General features: G+C 31.7%; 1 protein-coding gene across 4 annotated transcripts in view; it reads left to right on the top strand.

Moving 5' to 3' along the window:
* LOC137933374 (uncharacterized) overlaps positions 1-17,250 on the top strand; it is a 59,763-nt gene that overhangs the window by 12,934 nt on the left and 29,579 nt on the right. Inside the window, exon 2 of one of the 4 annotated variants that reach the window (XM_068777314.1) lies at positions 4,482-4,602. The exons of 2 other annotated variants lie outside the window; for them this stretch is intronic. In XM_068777314.1, the coding sequence (XP_068633415.1) occupies positions 4,482-4,602 (121 nt within the window). Of the gene's footprint in view, positions 1-4,481; positions 4,603-12,071; positions 12,456-17,250 lie in introns of those variants that run through there. One more of the 4 variants, XM_068777318.1, reaches the window with a different exon arrangement.

The following is a 17,250-nucleotide window of genomic DNA, read 5'->3' as shown; positions in this document are numbered from 1 at the left end:
ACTTTTTATTTCAAGGAGTTGCTGTTCTATATGTCTGTATTATTACAGAAATATGAAAGTTTACATTTACAAAATTTTTAAATAATGCATATGAAAATCGAAAAAGCAAAGATATTGTTAAATATAGAATAAAAGGGAGTATAAAATAATTCTGATAAGTTTTATTTGCAATAACACGCACCAAAACCATAAAAAGCAATACATGACTGCGATAAACAAGTCGTTAATAACTGTTCATTTATTAATTGACTGTAATCGCAACTCTTGCGATTGAATAAACATTAACTTTAACTCTTATACAAAATTAACTTCAGCATTTATCTTATTGAATCCGTAACTTAAAGAATTGAAGTTTTACCCTGTTAAATATTTTAAGGGCATTCATATCATTAAACTACTTTAATGTCTCCCCTATAATACCGACTTTACTCACTTTTCCTTTGCAATACAATCTATTCTTCTCTGGAACGCGCTCCTTCTCGATATTATGACGATCAGGAATCGTTGGCCATTCGAAGCGATAGTTCGAAAGCTGTTGCTCTTGACAAGCGGACGGGATCATCACAGTAATTCGTTTCTGCTATTTATAATATTTATATAGATGATCTATGTAGATTTTTAAATATATTTATTTTGGTATATTTATATATAGTAGTAGCCATAAGGATATTTAAATAAAGTGTTTTTATCTTAGTGATTATTTTACTTCCCATTTTTAATTTTCCTTTTCCTGAGTATCTTTTATGATATTTACTTATTTCACCTACCTTAAATTATCTCTGCACCGCATAAATAGTTAACTGGTAGAAAATGCGGCATTTAGTTCGCCATTATAAAGTAAATTGAAAAGTATGACATATACAAATAAGTAAAGAATAACATAAACGAATCAATAAAATAAATCTTATTAGCATTGTTTGCAAAATTATAGTAAAGTTGCAATTTTACGATATTAGAATAAAATAATGTTTAGAAATAACAGTTTTAATTTAGTAATTAATACTTATCTCTAAAACATATTTGTGTTTTAAAGATATTAAAATTGTAATCAGTTACTATTAACGTAATAATTACTATAGTTATGTAATAACACAAACATTATCACAACTTATTCCAGGATAAAGTAAGTTATATCAACATATTGAAATTTAGTAGTAGAAATGATGATAGGAATATTCAGATTACAAATGGTAACCTAGTTATAGATCGTTTTAAACGAAATGAAGTGTATCTTATCTCTCTTCAAGATGTCAAACGTCAGGGGATGTAGCAGTGTGCAACTGCCCGTCGTGACAATGAGATACTTGTCAAACAACCATTAACAATGTAATAAATATTTATCAAGCTTGCAAGTTGTGTTCAAATATAACACTATTATAGGAAATCCAATGTTTACCATCGTTGAACGAAACTATTAAAAACCAGCTTTCAAACCATGGGATTAGAAATCAAAAATTCGTGATATCCACCGACGTGTAGTGAGTCTAAGAGGATACACTCTGCGATAAAGGCTTGCGAGCCTAGTGCAAAATTCAACAGTAGTACATACATTTTAAAAAGTTGTTAACTAAAATAAATTATAATATATGTACATTGTTATATAGTGATATTTTCATGAAAAAAATAATGTTAAATATGAATTAAATTATTTAAAAATATAAATCCAAAGAGAAACGCCAAATAGTTGTAAATGCATTAGTGAGAGTAAATATTAATGGCACCCACGTTCGCATAGAAACACAGTTGCTTAACATGAATACATCATTAAAAACAAAATAATAAATTTTAAAGGAAATAACACGTACAAAAAGCAAAGTTAATATGATGAAAAGTATATGTGTATGTACGATTGTAAGTGTGTGTGCGCGTGTACGTTGTGTGTTTGCGTCTATGTGAGTGTGAAACAAATAAATACTTTTACGAATGAACAAACACTGCAGCAGCTTATACCATCGTCGTACATAACCATAGACTTTTTTGTATTTTTTAAGGCATAAAATATTCATCAAGGATTTTATTCGTATGATTATAGAGCTTAACAATTGTATGTAATAAAATACATTAAAGAAACTTTCAATTGGCTTATGTTTAAGTTAACTATGTTTGTCTTACTACTTTAACTATGAATAGCTGATAATTTTTTCCGAAATTTAAAAAATAAAAGTATTCCTGTATGCGACTTTGCAAATATAATAGCAATATATTTTAATCTTCTTACTTAATTAATATTATATCTAACCTATTCTGTCATTTTGCCGTTTGGAACAATTGTATCACCGTTGCCCACCAATTTTAATTAAATTCTTATCCCAATCGGGAATTGATTTGAATCTCAATCTGTACAGTTTGAACGTATCTTCATTTCGACACGAATGTAATATTTTCTCGATAGCCATGCTCCACTGATTGCGCAGGATCCACTAATTTTTTTAACGATTCTTATGCATTTTAAATTGAAAAAGATATACAACTTTTCTTTTTTCTTTTAGGAAAACCTTCTTAATAAAAAATTCTGATAAAATCAACCATTAATAATACCGTGATGACTTGATCGTATCTTTGTCCGATAAACATTACCTTCTGTTCATTATGTAAAATAAGTAAAAATACAAAAAACTACGGTTCACGCAAACACAGAAGAATAAAACCGTGTTAACTATAGAAATAATTAGATATCTCTATGAATTTTCCCACACTGCACTTGCCAGTCCGTAATTTTCACTTCAGAACCAGAATCTTAAAGCTAGGCTGGTTAGGCTGTTACTCGTTCTGGCTTTTACAGGCTTCTTAGATCTCAGGGCTCGAGCAATTTAGGCTAATCAAGGCTCGAGGAGCTAATAAATTAAAGAAATCTACGGCATTTTTTTTTAATTTATTAGCTCGCGGGTTCGTAGTTCGTAGTTATTCATTCTGTTTTCAGAAAAAGGTGTGATCCTTTTCTCCGGCTTTTTGGCTGGATCGATATCGGAGTTATTATTCTTAAAAGATTTGAATCTTAAAGCCCAAGCGTAGGACGTTCAGGTGGATAGATGAGGTGAAGGTTGTCGGCAGACACTGTTTGTAGTTATATGTAGTTGGCAGGAGGCTATCCTTATCGATCCTGTTAGCAATGTATGGGAGAAATATGCCTCCAGCAGTAGTCGCAGAGCTGAAACTTTGATCACTATTTTTCTTGTGACCTGTAGATACTTGTTATCAAAATAATTGTTTTTGTCAATAAATAAATTTTATTTTCATAAACATATTGTCCTGATTATGTATTCGAATGCTTTAAACTAGATTTTATCCAGAATTATAAAATATTAAAGATTCTTATGTATTTTTTATAATTTGAATGATTAATCCCGTATCCGTTCCCAGTTGTGATATTATATTGCGTGTGGTATACGTACTAACAAAAAAACTGGATTAACAATTTTATCGATTTCTATAATCTTGAGAAGGAGTTCTTAATTTTTGTAACTATTAATGGAAACCTAAAAATGTCTCTATCGCGTTATTATATTTGCACGTAAAAAAGTAGCCTTTAAAGCTAACATTTTTATGTTTTCATACATATCGAGTAATTAATATTACGATAAATAATAAAAATTAGAAATGGATATTTATGACGTTTAATTTATTTATACACAAATGTATTGTATTTATTTACATTATACAGTTCGTTGCGAAAAGAATGCAGAATTGAATCTCCAAAATTGCACTATATACAATATATAGAAAATGGTAAAAGCAAACGTTACACAAAAGGATCAAAATATATATATGAATATATTTACCTATATGTACACTATTTGGGTGAGTTAAAAAATTAAAAATAGATGCGGAGGTTTTAGTACATACGTGTTTTATATGTATTTCATATCAAATTATATTTTCCTGCGTATATATTCATAGCAAATCAGCATGCCTCGAGTTGGAATGTAACAACAGTAAGACAGGTGTCAGTTTAATCATTTATTTATGAGAACATCGTAACCAGCGTATTGTATCAGTCACATGCTTGTTATATGCACGTGAGATGTGGCTACAATTGTGAACGCTACACGTGAGGGTTACAGAACAATGTTTGTTTAAAACAATGACGTTAGTTACTTCCTTGCCAACAAAAAAAAACTTACAACAATCTATTTTTCTTCAATTTTTGTGTCACACAATGCTGAAAAATAACATTTTTCCGAAAATGATTACATTACTTAATGAAATTTTGACTTTAGTCCTAGAAAGGAATTTTATTTCGTTACATATAAAGAGGCCATTGGGTTTTGTGCAACTTAATAAAAAGTGCACAAAATCAAATGATCTCAAAATGGTCATCATTGTTTGAAGTGATATTAAATTTCTAGACGAATTCTTTGTGTATTCTGTTATTAACTTTCATACTTCTTTGATTTTGAATTTTGGAAATTAATTTCGTCTTTTCTGTATTTCACAATTGGTATCTAAAGTTTCAAGTTTTTTACATTACCTTTTATTTTCAGGTGAGTGGGGTTTCGCAACACATATCGCAGACACCATCGAATGGGTATAGTGGCCATGAAAATGAAGGTAGGCTGACGATAACGACAACATATTCACCCTACCATCACGTTTGCGAACTAGGTATGTATTTAACGTATCTTAAATTAATTTAGAAAGTTCAATTAACAGCTTAACTATTGTTTGTATCAAACTATATTTTATTAATTTTTCTACCTAATTTTCATTGTGTTCAATCTATGGCAACACCAAAAACACTTACTAACTCAGTAATTCTACAAGAGGGTATCCATCATAAAATAGAGTTCTTTTTATGAAATAATACATAGACGTCAATACAGATAAATTACCAACAAGTAGTTTGACTTCCTTCGATTTGATGGTATTAATAGTTGTTATCTGTTATCATAATTATTAATTCAACTTGAATGTTATTAAAGTAATAAAACTCAATTCTTTAGCAATATGATATTTATTTTATTTACACCGTTATAAATGAAGGAAAATAAAGAAGAATATAGTGTTTTAAATATTATTTTTATAATCAATTATATATAAAGAGAATAAAATATTGTGAATCCGGCAAAGGAAAACCTTGATATCGTCCAATATGTCAACCGTGACATTCCAATTCTATGACGTTCAAAAACACGTATTTAAAAAAAATATTTTTTAAAAAAAAATATCGTCTATCATTTGATTGGCAATAGATATTATTAACATATTTATAATAAATGCATGTATATATAAAAACGAATATTTACTGACTAACATATTATATTTCAAATCACTTTTGAATTATAATAAGTTACTTTGAGTACAGTGTACACAATACAGCTATATAATAACTACATGTGATTAAAGTGTTGCGAATATGCATATTACTTACTTATAATATGCTATATTTGCTTACTGATGGTTGATTCGGTTATAGTATTATCAGAGAACAACTTTCTAATCACGTGCTGACGCTACAGGTCAAGTTGCAAGGTAATTTCCTCCGGTAGACGTGCCCTTAGCAATATTATTAACGAAAGCTCTTTTGCTATCAGTAGAAAGCGTTGTCATTCTCTCGTTGACAACGGGTGTAGGAAAAGTTCGTCTCATACAAGGTAAAGTTAATCAGGACAAAAGTAAACAGTTTATACTAACTGATATTAACATCCCTATACGAACCATGGTTCTACGCCATTAGTTTCTTCCTGCAAATTTGCGACAGACATTGCGACGTTTAAGGCAAAATATAGTACCTTACTGACAAATAGGAATAATCTACATATTTTTATTTAACTAGAATAATTCACAAACCATGCGACATGATCGTTTTTTTTTCTTTGTTTATTAATATTCTGCGTGGATGCAAACCAATGACGGCGTCACATACATATTTATATTTATTGTTACACAAATAAGTAACTCATATTTATAAATAAAATGTTAATGAGTATGAAATACGTGTTGCTTATAGTCTTAGACTTCTGAGATAAATGGATTTGTTTAAAAATAGAAATAGCGGCTCTTTTCATTTCCTAGATTACCAATATAGATCTTTGTTTAACTTTATATTTCTTTTTAATAATTTCTTGAAACATATTTTATTTTAATAATTTTTAATGAATCAGCCCATGTTGGTTTAAGAAGAAATATTAATTAACTTAAAATTATTACATTATTAACATGACGAGTATACGGTCTATATCAAAAGGTTATTCGAACTAGGCTGAAGGTGTTCCCTCTTTAGAATTTATACTCAAGCATTGACCTAATACAATAATTTTATATATATGTATACATGCATATATATGTATATATATATACACACACTTGTGTGTGTGTATGTATATATACATATATAACATACTTACTGCAAGGCAGGGTTACTATCGAAATATACCTATGGGGGATATACTATAATCGTCACACTTGCCAGGCGAGTTGCCGATTAAAATGTTCTGGAAACTTGCTTGTGAACAGTGGAAATCGTATATAATTCATGGAGAAAGTGTGAATTATATAAGATTGTCGAAAATCTCAGTCCTCTACCGCTAGGCTATCACTGCTCATGCCCATGATCAAAACATATGCTTAGCAGATTAATAACTTAAGTTTTATGCAATTTAAGTACCATGCTTCATTTTTTTGTTTAACAACTGACAGCTCTTTGCAAGCTCTCTTAAGTTTTTTTACACAGTAACTATTTTATCGATATTTCAATCACAATATGCCACTCAATCAGTGGCGTACCTAGGGGGGGGCGGTGGGTGCGGTCCGCACCGGGCGGCACTTACCATGGGGCGGCATTTTTTCTCTTTACTTATAGTTGTAAAAAGCAACTTTTTCATTTCAAATTTATTTTCATTCTTGAATAATAAATGATAATTATAAGTTTAATATTTGATTTATATAAATTATGATTAACTTTATGATTTCGAATATTATTCCTCGGTGTATATAAATGCATTTTAGTGTAAATTTTGGATTCTAATTCAAGAACAAGATAATAATTTTATTTTATTGTATTATTAAAATTCGTTGAATTCGCAAAAGGATCTTTACGACTCTGTTCGGCAATTTTTCCTTACTAAAATTTTTTGATGTCAGTTTATAAATGTCATTTCTTTTGAAAAGTTTATATGATTACTTTGAAGTGATATATCAATATTTTTTTTAAATCAAACACTATTTGATTGACATATAATAGAAAGGGCGGCAAACTGGAGATCGCCCCGGGCGGCAAAAGTTCTAGGTACGCCACTGCACTCAATATTAGTGAGAAATGTCATAGTCCATCTAATACGCTTAATTAAATAGCTTTTCTAAAAACTTTTACAATGAGTAGCGTCAGTTTTTCTAACATAACTTTTCGACCCTTTCCATAAGGTAGTTAAATGGAACAAAGGGCGTCATGGCCTATTAACTATTATGCCTGCCGTTTGTAATACTTCCTTCACAGGAGGCTATCGCAGAGCATTCATTAGCAAATATTAATAATATGCTGTTAGAAGATACGCTTGTTATACCTTTCTCACGGCTTTGTAACTTTTTTGTGTACAACTGATTACATTACATTACAATTTTTTTGATTACAATACACACTCTACTTGGATTTCGTCTCTTAATTATCATGTAATAAATTTAAAAAGTTCATTTCTATTAAGACGTCAAGGGTTTTTCTTTAAATGATAGTAAATGGCACGAATTGCCCTAATTACTGTATTAAAGAATATTGTAAAAGTGACCGTGAAAGCGTTCGTTAAAGGCTTTTCCTATATCACGACATGTTTGGAACCTTCGTAGCTCTAAGTTGATGGATGCCATTATAGGAAAGCGCACTCTGATTCTTATTTTGTATCAAATATGGTTCTTCGTGCATTCCCGTGAAGTGCGCATGTTGTCACTGTGGATCACCTTTTGTGAATAATCATTTAAAATAATGACTTAATTAAGCCAGTGTTATACTATTTAGGCATATAACTATCAAGAGCTTTTAATTTCCAAATAATTGGCACTCACGCTTTAAAATTAAAAAGATTTGTGCACGAAAAATGTTTTATGTTGTTAATGAACTTTAAAGTTCAGCGCGAAGATACTATTGATCCAGTTAACGTTACAATTCGTAGTCAATAACAATTCTTTTACATTTGTTATAAGGTATGGTATCTCACTTGACGTCTTTATTACTTTTATTGTCTCAACGGAAGTACTGCAAGAAAAGAAAGAGTTGATAATCGTTAACGTTACATTAATAGTTAACGTTAAACATTATTAGTTAACGTTACAATTCGTAGTCAATAACAATTCTTTTACATTTGTTATAAGGTATGGTATCTCACTTGACGTCTTTATTACTTTTATTGTCTCAACGGAAGTACTGCAAGAAAAGAACGAGTTGATAATCGTTAACGTTACATTAATAGTTAACGTTAAACATTATTAGTTAACGTTACAATTCGTAGTCAATAACAATTCTTTTACATTTGTTATAAGGTATGGTATCTCACTTGACGTCTTTATTACTTTTATTGTCTCAACGGAAGTACTGCAAGAAAAGAAAGAGTTGATAATCGTTAACGTTACATTAATAGTTAACGTTAAACATTATTAGTTAACGTTACAATTCGTAGTCAATAACAATTCTTTTACATTTGTTATAAGGTATGGTATCTCACTTGACGTCTTTATTACTTTTATTGTCTCAACGGAAGTACTGCAAGAAAAGAACGAGTTGATAATCGTTAACGTTACATTAATAGTTAACGTTAAACATTATTAGTTAACGTTACAATTCGTAGTCAATAACAATTCTTTTACATTTGTTATAAGGTATGGTATCTCACTTGACGTCTTTATTACTTTTATTGTCTCAACGGAAGTACTGCAAGAAAAGAACGAGTTGATAATCGTTAACGTTACATTAATAGTTAACGTTAAACATTATTAGTTAACGTTACAATTCGTAGTCAATAACAATTCTCTTACATTTGTTATAAGGTATGGTATCTCACTTGACGTCTTTATTACTTTTTTCGTCTCAACGGAAGTACTGCAAGAAAAGAACGTGTTAATAATCGTAATAATCGTCAACATCAAATTTACAGCCAAGCACAATTCTCTCACGATTAGAATAAAAGTAAGTTGAAAATTGCGTGTCGAGTCAAACGTTTTCTTTCCCGCAAGCCTGAAACTACAATGGACCTTTTTGATAGACTTGACCTAGTTCAAGAAAATGGCGCCGGCTCCGTTCATTACCGCCTGTGAAAGTATTGTAAAGTAAACGCGTAAATCAGTTAAATTCCTTAGCATCGTAATTAAATAATTTTAAAATGAATATTACCGAGTTTTATAATTATGTTAACCACGCAAATTTATAGAACTTGTTGCTCAATAGCTTCTCTTGTTAAGGTTAGATGATAGGCAATTATCATTATTACTTTATTTGTATCATTAATATAAAACAAACATTCCTCGTTTATAGGGTAATTAAATCGTAGTGTCACTCTTCTTAGTAGCCGTCTAGTCTAGATTAGGGGCTAGGACCGTGTGATATCCTTAACATAGAGATATCGGGACCCCTCAGCACACCGAGGGCAGTTTATTGGATAGGAATATTTCATAATCTTCTTATCCTTGGCGAGGATTCCGAAGGTAAAGCTTAGCCCAGTGATGTGCCTTGGCACAGTACTGGGGGGCACCTATGCGTTCTGTGGGAGATTCAGTGGCCTCTTCATAGGCACGGAGGTCGACTGTCGAAAGGTTTAGGTAGATAGAGTAGAAATCCACAAAAGCTTGTCCTGCCACCCTGACTTCTGACCTTGAGTAGCCAGAAGATTTTCGCCTTGAAACAAAAAAAAAGGTTTACCTACTTCTACCCTAAAATATAACAGTTTTTTCATTATCATTATCACTTACTGTTTTTAGCCAAGACCTCTATCACCTTTGTTATTACAGCAATAGTACGTCCACAACTGGACATAGATCTTCTCCATAATCTTCCAATAGGACCAAGAGGAAGCGACCTGCATTTTGTGTGTTCCGAATACTATAAGAAGGTCGATTACCCAACTTGTGAGTGGACTCCCTAAGCTGTGTATGCAGGTTTATGATCTTCAATCCAATACCTTAAGTAACTAAATTTCAGTAACTATATTCGAGAGACTTTGTCAGGAGCCTCAGTTTCTTCACATTTGTTATTCGTTACATTTATTGATTTTATTGGAAGCAATTTAATTATTGACAATTTAATTTGACTTATGCTTATACTAATAGACAGAATATACTTGACATATACTTAAGTATATAAAGCTAGAAGGTCGTTCGGCTACAAATTAAATAATAACGCGGAGCCTATTATAGCCACCGGGAAGCACGTTCTGTATGACGCCATTATCTCACTCCGATAGAACTGGTTATAGATTATACTGACCATACGAGTTTCCATTGACCTTAACGTATTTTTGCAGAAACAAATTCCGTACAGAAACAGAAAAAGTGTCCGATTGTCGAACCGTAGAACTATCATTTATAATGCAAAGGCATAATAGCCTTTATGCATATTTGTATAAAAGCTAATAAATATATGGATACACATATATACTTATATTTATACATTACCTATGATAATTGTATATTATTGAATATTACTGTAGGTAATAATCTAATAGATGTTTAATTTCATTTAATATCACTTTCACATGGAAAATTATATCAGGATATATTATGCACTATTGACAACATACGAATTAAAACTGTACACAAGCATAACAGATAAAAAATAAATTCTCTTTCAACAGTTTGAACAAATAAAGTATAGTAAATGTACAAAGTAACATAAAAATTGACGAACGTAAGTGTCCGACATAGCCTAGCGGGTCGGCAAGTCAACATGGTAGCAAAACGAAAAGCTACCGGGACCTCTTAAAGTTCTAAACTGAAAAAGGAAACCCGGCAAGCGACGTTGTTATGGTTGCCACAAGAAGCTGGATGCGCGCTGCTTCCGGTATGCTTCGATAATGGTGATGATGAATAGGATTACATCCACAGAAATAGGTTTAGCTATGGTAGAAATATTAAATTAACTCCATATTAAGAGAACTGTAATTTTGTTTGAAGTATTAGTCAGTTAATATTTTAAAAAATATTGCAAAATTTTATAACGATTAACAAATAGAATTTTGAATATCTGAAATTCATAGGTCATAATTCTGAAAGAATTTGTCTTATAAGCAATCAGCTACATATATATCAAAAACATTATAATCTTTCACCACTTTAAACGCATCTATATTGTCATCATTAAGAAAAAAATATTATAGAAATCGTTTAAGTTTACAGAATAATGAAAAAATTATGTCACTATTTACGAGTATTATGAACAATCCACGTTGTTATGTACCTTTTTCTTGCATCTAAGAACGACAATGGCTTCTTGGGAATAAATATGTAGTTCGTAGATAAGCCTTAGTGCCCTCACCCAGTCATTACATACAATTATTTTCCTTGTCTAAAAAAATAACTGTAGTTTAATGAATTGCAAATACGTTGACGAACAAAACGTTGTTTTGATTATAAAAATCACGCGCTTCTTTTAAAAAAAATGATTTTAAAAATACGTTAGTGTATGGTTACAGGGATTAATAGTTTGGTATTTTAATGTTATGGTTGACTATTTGACCATAAAATTTAAAAATTATTTTAAAAGAAACAATTTGTGATACTACTTCATTTTTATGTGAATTAATAAAATTCATTGAACTCTTTTATGATTGTTTTACCGTAATTTAATTTTTTATGTCTAAGGTTTTCTTAATTACAAAAGATAGACATCTTGAAATAACTCCTTATAAAACTTATTTAATTCGTAGCACGTAACAGGCGCACAGAGAGTAGTCTCTCTTTGAGATACGTTTTAATTTCACGCGTGTTAAATATTCTATTTAATATTGTATCACAGGGTCGTACCGCCAATCTCGGTCTTTATAATCTCATCAGAGTGAATCAAAATTTTGTACATTTCTCTCCGGTTTCATTAGAATCTAGTGGTTGACTCGGTTGGGCGCGAGCGTTTGTATGCGCCACAGTCGGTGGACGACAGTTGTCCGAAGGCGCCCGTGTAGGTAGCACGTTCCGTCTGCCGCGAACTGTCACACGCAGACATCGTCCCGCCGGCATTGGCCGATACGATGACGATCGTCACCCTCCCCTGGACACGCTTTCTACGCCACAACGGTATAAAGACGACCGCGATCTGAGCCGTTATTTTGACATGTATACATCGGTACTGGTTACGAGCGATCACCGCAAACTCCCCTGAACATCAGAGTTAACCAAATCGTACAATTGCTTACTGGTTGAAAACATTGCAAAACTATACGAGTGAAGTTTAAAAATACATTTATTTTCTTTAGTGCGAAGTGACGTTCGTACGATGTGTGCGTGCAGTAAGTTCTACGACTTTTGGAAGAACTCTTGCGGGGCAGGTGAGCAATTCTGGACTTTTGGAACGATAAGGCTATTGAAATACCAATACTAAGCTCCCCTATTTCTTTTCTCCCATATAAATGAATCATTTAAGTTATCAAAATTAATTTCTTGGATTTGACAACAACTGCGGCGGCCGACTACATTTGATAACTTGTTTTAAAATTGTACTGTGACTTTGATAGAATATAGTTTTATTGACAATTCTATTGATTTGACATTAGGCATTACTAGATGTTTTTGTACTAACTACTGTTTGTGGGCAAGTAGTACAACTTTTTATAATTTGTAAAAAAAAAGAACCTTGTAATGTCGGAGCCAAAATGCGTTTTAAGTAAAGATGTCAAGGCTTAGTAAGTAAGTAACATTGCATCGCAATAAAAATAAGTTTAGATTACTGAAAATTAGTTCTCTAAACAAACATGGCTTTATAAAAACTTATAGATTGAAATTTACAAAAGAGATTGTTGTTCCGCGTTATCGCCAATCAGGGCCACCGGCTTTATGAATGGAAATTAGTCTCATATCCTGTTTCTGCATACGTATTTCAAATTTTTATTAGACTGTGAAAGTTAAGACAGAATTGGAGATGTAACAGTTTTGCTGTTAAACCCAATATGACTGTATTTTTACCTTGACTCGCTTACGGTGCATAAAGTCCGTATACGTTGCCATACTCCACTTCGCATATGTGTCTAACACAGCTTCTTTTAGCATTAATCTGAAGCATAAATAATACTCCCTTTATTGAGATGTATTGAATTCAAGTTTAGGGCCAATTATAACCAGTTCTTACTCTTCAGTTATATGGTTTTGAATTCTTGTTTTAACAACGAAGTTGCTTACCTTGTTGGATAGTAGACCTTCGATTTGCGGTTTATTTTGAGCATCTTTACCCAAGTTAAGTTGCCTTTAATAACATTAGTTATAAATTTGTCTACAGAATATACATGACTAGTTAAGGCGTTTTTTGAAAATTTCATATTTGAAAAGAAGTTTAATTAGAAAACATAAAATGGAAATTATCGGATAGTGTCGAGTTATAAATGAAACCTTCGTCGGCTTCACCCACACCTTTATATGCGATAAATGTCAAAGTGAAAACTGCAATTTGTTTTAAATGCTATAAATATAACTTTACGGCATATTCTCTGTGAAAGCAAAAATCGGATTTAGAGTGCATAGAGTTAAATAAACATTAAAACAGGAAGTATGTAACTGACGAGATCTAGTTGAGACTTCCCACGCCTCCATTTGGTTATCAGGGCATTTTAGTTGTTTTAAATTACCGTAATTGTCAACTTTTTGAGTCATTATAATTTTTAACTTTTGTGGTACATAAATAAACTGGTGTAGATTTTAACAGATTTTCTCTTAGAGATATTTTATTAACGATTTATTGAAACAGCTATATATTCATATAAAGATTTTAACCATTTGCACTAACAGTTATTATTAAATAAGTAATACAATATGTACTGATAACATGCAATGATTTTTTTCTCTATTTAAGCTTCTTGATGCAGCACTCATATCACTTGCTTAAACGTTGTCTCGCAGTGAGCTGTTTCATTCGTCAATAAATATTGTAAATACAGTAAAATATGATAAACTATAGTGATTTTAATTTTGTCCTAAAATTTTCAATGCATATAATCTGCAAAAAAAAATGTCACTAAAATATATACTTTCTTCAAATAACGTGGAAACGATCTCTCTTTGCAATATAAAGATTAATAAAGTGTTCCTATGAAGTTATCTGGCTATAAAAATACGATAACTTGACAAACGTTGTCTAAAGTCTCTTGAAATCATCTACGTCTGTGGTTTCATTAAAACATTAATTAATCATAAAAAATAAATTATTATGCCACAGAGTAATAAAAAGTCAATAAATTCCTCTTACATTGTAATAAAGAACGTAAAGAGTTAATGTCGAGTTGTTAAATATTTGATTAGTTGATAAATTTAATCCATATATATATGTATATTATCATCGTCTTGTTATTGGTGTCACTGTATTGTATTGTTTATTTTAAATGATAATTTTATGGAGATGTTTTCATTTAACGCTGCGTATTATCATTTAATGTTTCGTTACATTTTACAGAAATGTATTGAATAGGAAATAAATTATTTTAAGTACCTAATACCTATGTAAATAAATAGTATAATTAATAACCATATTTTGTACAGCGAAAATATTTACTCACAGAATCATTAGATTATAGTGAATTGCTACAAAGCTATAATATTTATAATAATAAAAGTATATAACTGGTTTGTTAACATAGCATTAATATATACTGAGAATACGCTTTTATTAAGTTACTGCCAACGACATGTATGGCTGTAATCGATAAGGAGAAGCCATACACGGTCACTGAAGAAAAGAATTTTTCAATGCGTTGTCGTGCCTATCTTTCCTCTTACATTTATTAATGTTGTTGAATTAATTTAATGATTAAATGAATTATTCTATTCATGAAATATAGAGAAAGACAAATTATCATTTCCACCAGCGTTGACTTACGGCACTCGAACATAGATCGTCGTTTACTTTCGACCTCATTGGCAAATTCAGAGAGTCATAGAGTGGTCTATATCACACCTGTGTGTCTATACCACACAGTGGTCTAGACCACAAAGTGCGCAAATCTGATGCTGCTGTCGCCTTAAGATTTTAAAGTTGCAGCCACGAACTGGCAAGCGCAATAAAAGATTTCCACTCAGACAGACACACAAACTGGTTAAGGAGACTCTGGAGGCAGGCTGCTTTTAACCGATCTTATTGGAAATCTAAAGGGGAGGCCCGTGTCCAATGGATCCACCGTCTTGAGACTCAAATGTAGAAGATACTAACTTTTTTTCATATGACTTGTATGTAGAGGAGCCAAATTGACTCCATTGTTAACTTTAAATCAACTTTATCTTCTTGAAGAAGTAGATTTTATGTGGAACGGGTTAAACTATAGATAATCCCATAATCGACTAATAATTTTCCAGATAAACAGTTTAAACAAGTCTATGTCGAAGCTACACGCAATATTACATCAAAAAATTTTTATTTTGCAATGATCTTGCATTTTGGTCTAATTTAAGTTGAACACCACTTTCGATTTCAAAGAGATTTTTCTTTCTTTAATATATCTTGGTATTTATACGTAGTGGTAGCTCAGCGTTGAGGATTGAGACTTGCGATCGTAGGCTGCGGGTGACAATCTAATATAATTCACACTTTTTACAATCATTACATAGGATCGCCATTCTTTTCAAACAATTTTCGAGAGGAAGGGCAGCAGCGTCTACTGTGTACCGTAATACCACACTATTATTGCCAACTTGCCTGCCAATTGTAGCCATTATGGTATATCCCATATTTTTGAAGGGGCTTATGCCCTGCAGCGGGCATCTTTGGGCTGAAACGACGACGACATATCTTTTAGCATCTGATTTATATCAAGCACCCTGCTCTATGTGAGGAAGACACGAGTTATGTGGCCTTCCCTGATGAGGAGATTCCCTGGGATTAGGTTGCCATTGCATGGCGAAGGAGTTCCTCCGCCTATTCGCTATAATGGACTTCATTTTCAACCTCGAACGTATGGATGGAAATGGATACTTTAACCCAGTCCACCATTCGTGTAATTTAGGCGCAACTCCTTACGCATCATTGTGAAGAACATAAATACTTTCTACTTTAAAAAGTTACACTTTTAAATATATCTGCTACATGTGATTTAAATCTGGTAGAAGTAGTCCATCCGTTAACCTTCATAATTTCCTATCAAAAATCACAGATTAACATTTAAATGTTAACAAAACTTTAACGATTTTTATTCTATAAGAAAAGGAAAATTAACTCCGTCATTTATATTGGATAAATCATTGCCGCCAAAGTCATAATTATCGTTAGAGAGCAAGGCGGTCACAGTCGACCGATCCATTAGACCTCGTCGCTAAGAAAATTTATTCGTTTCGCCACCTTCGAGCATCTGATAATTAAACTTAAAACTTTCAACTGCAGGTAAACATCGACAGATTGTTTTAAATACAAAAACGATAAATGCTACAGTTTCTAGAATCATTTATATTGTTCTTTAATGTCAGAAATCATTATTATCTTCTGAACAATTATGATGGCAATTACCACTGCTTAATAATAACATCACAATGAAAGTTACTATTAATTTCTTAATCACTCAAGACATAACATTTAATAAGATTTTTTTTGTACAGAAAAAATCCATTGGGAAATAAAGGGTGGGACCATAATAAACTTCACTTTTGAAAATAACATATAAAAATGTTAGGCATTGACTAACATATATTTTGATAATACAAGAAAATATTTTATGTTTTGAAATTAATATCGTCAAGTTTGTCTCCAGATCTTTTGGGACATTCTACTTAACGACTTTAAAACCTTCGGAGGTTTTAAAAAAATACCCTGCAAGCTCGTGTTATTCGAACCGTTGGCATTTCTTTTCGAATGTTTTGCTTTTTAATTCAGTTACTGTGTTCGGAGAGTTATAAAAGAATCTGGTCTTGAGATGTCTCCTAAATAAAATCAAGCAGAGAAATTTTGACTTCGTGACCGCCTCTCAATGTCACCTTTCTTGGATATGACTTTTTTGTGTACATTTCTCTTACGACCTCTATGCTGGCTCAGATGTGTGAACAATGACCCCGTCCTGTTAGAACGAAGTCATGAGGTCGTTGAGCTCTTGAAGCTTTAGTTGTAAAAAGTTAATCTAATAATCGAAGATGAATCTTATTGTGGCCTACCTTGTA

The sequence above is a fragment of the Battus philenor genome, unplaced genomic scaffold (assembly GCF_028537555.1).
Source record: "Battus philenor isolate CCGP_79_NKW_IND1 unplaced genomic scaffold, ilBatPhil1.0.hap1 SCAF_13, whole genome shotgun sequence".
Taxonomy (NCBI): domain Eukaryota; kingdom Metazoa; phylum Arthropoda; class Insecta; order Lepidoptera; family Papilionidae; genus Battus; species Battus philenor.
The sequence above is the reverse complement of the archived record's forward strand: the minus strand, read 5'-3'. Positions and strand labels throughout refer to the sequence as shown.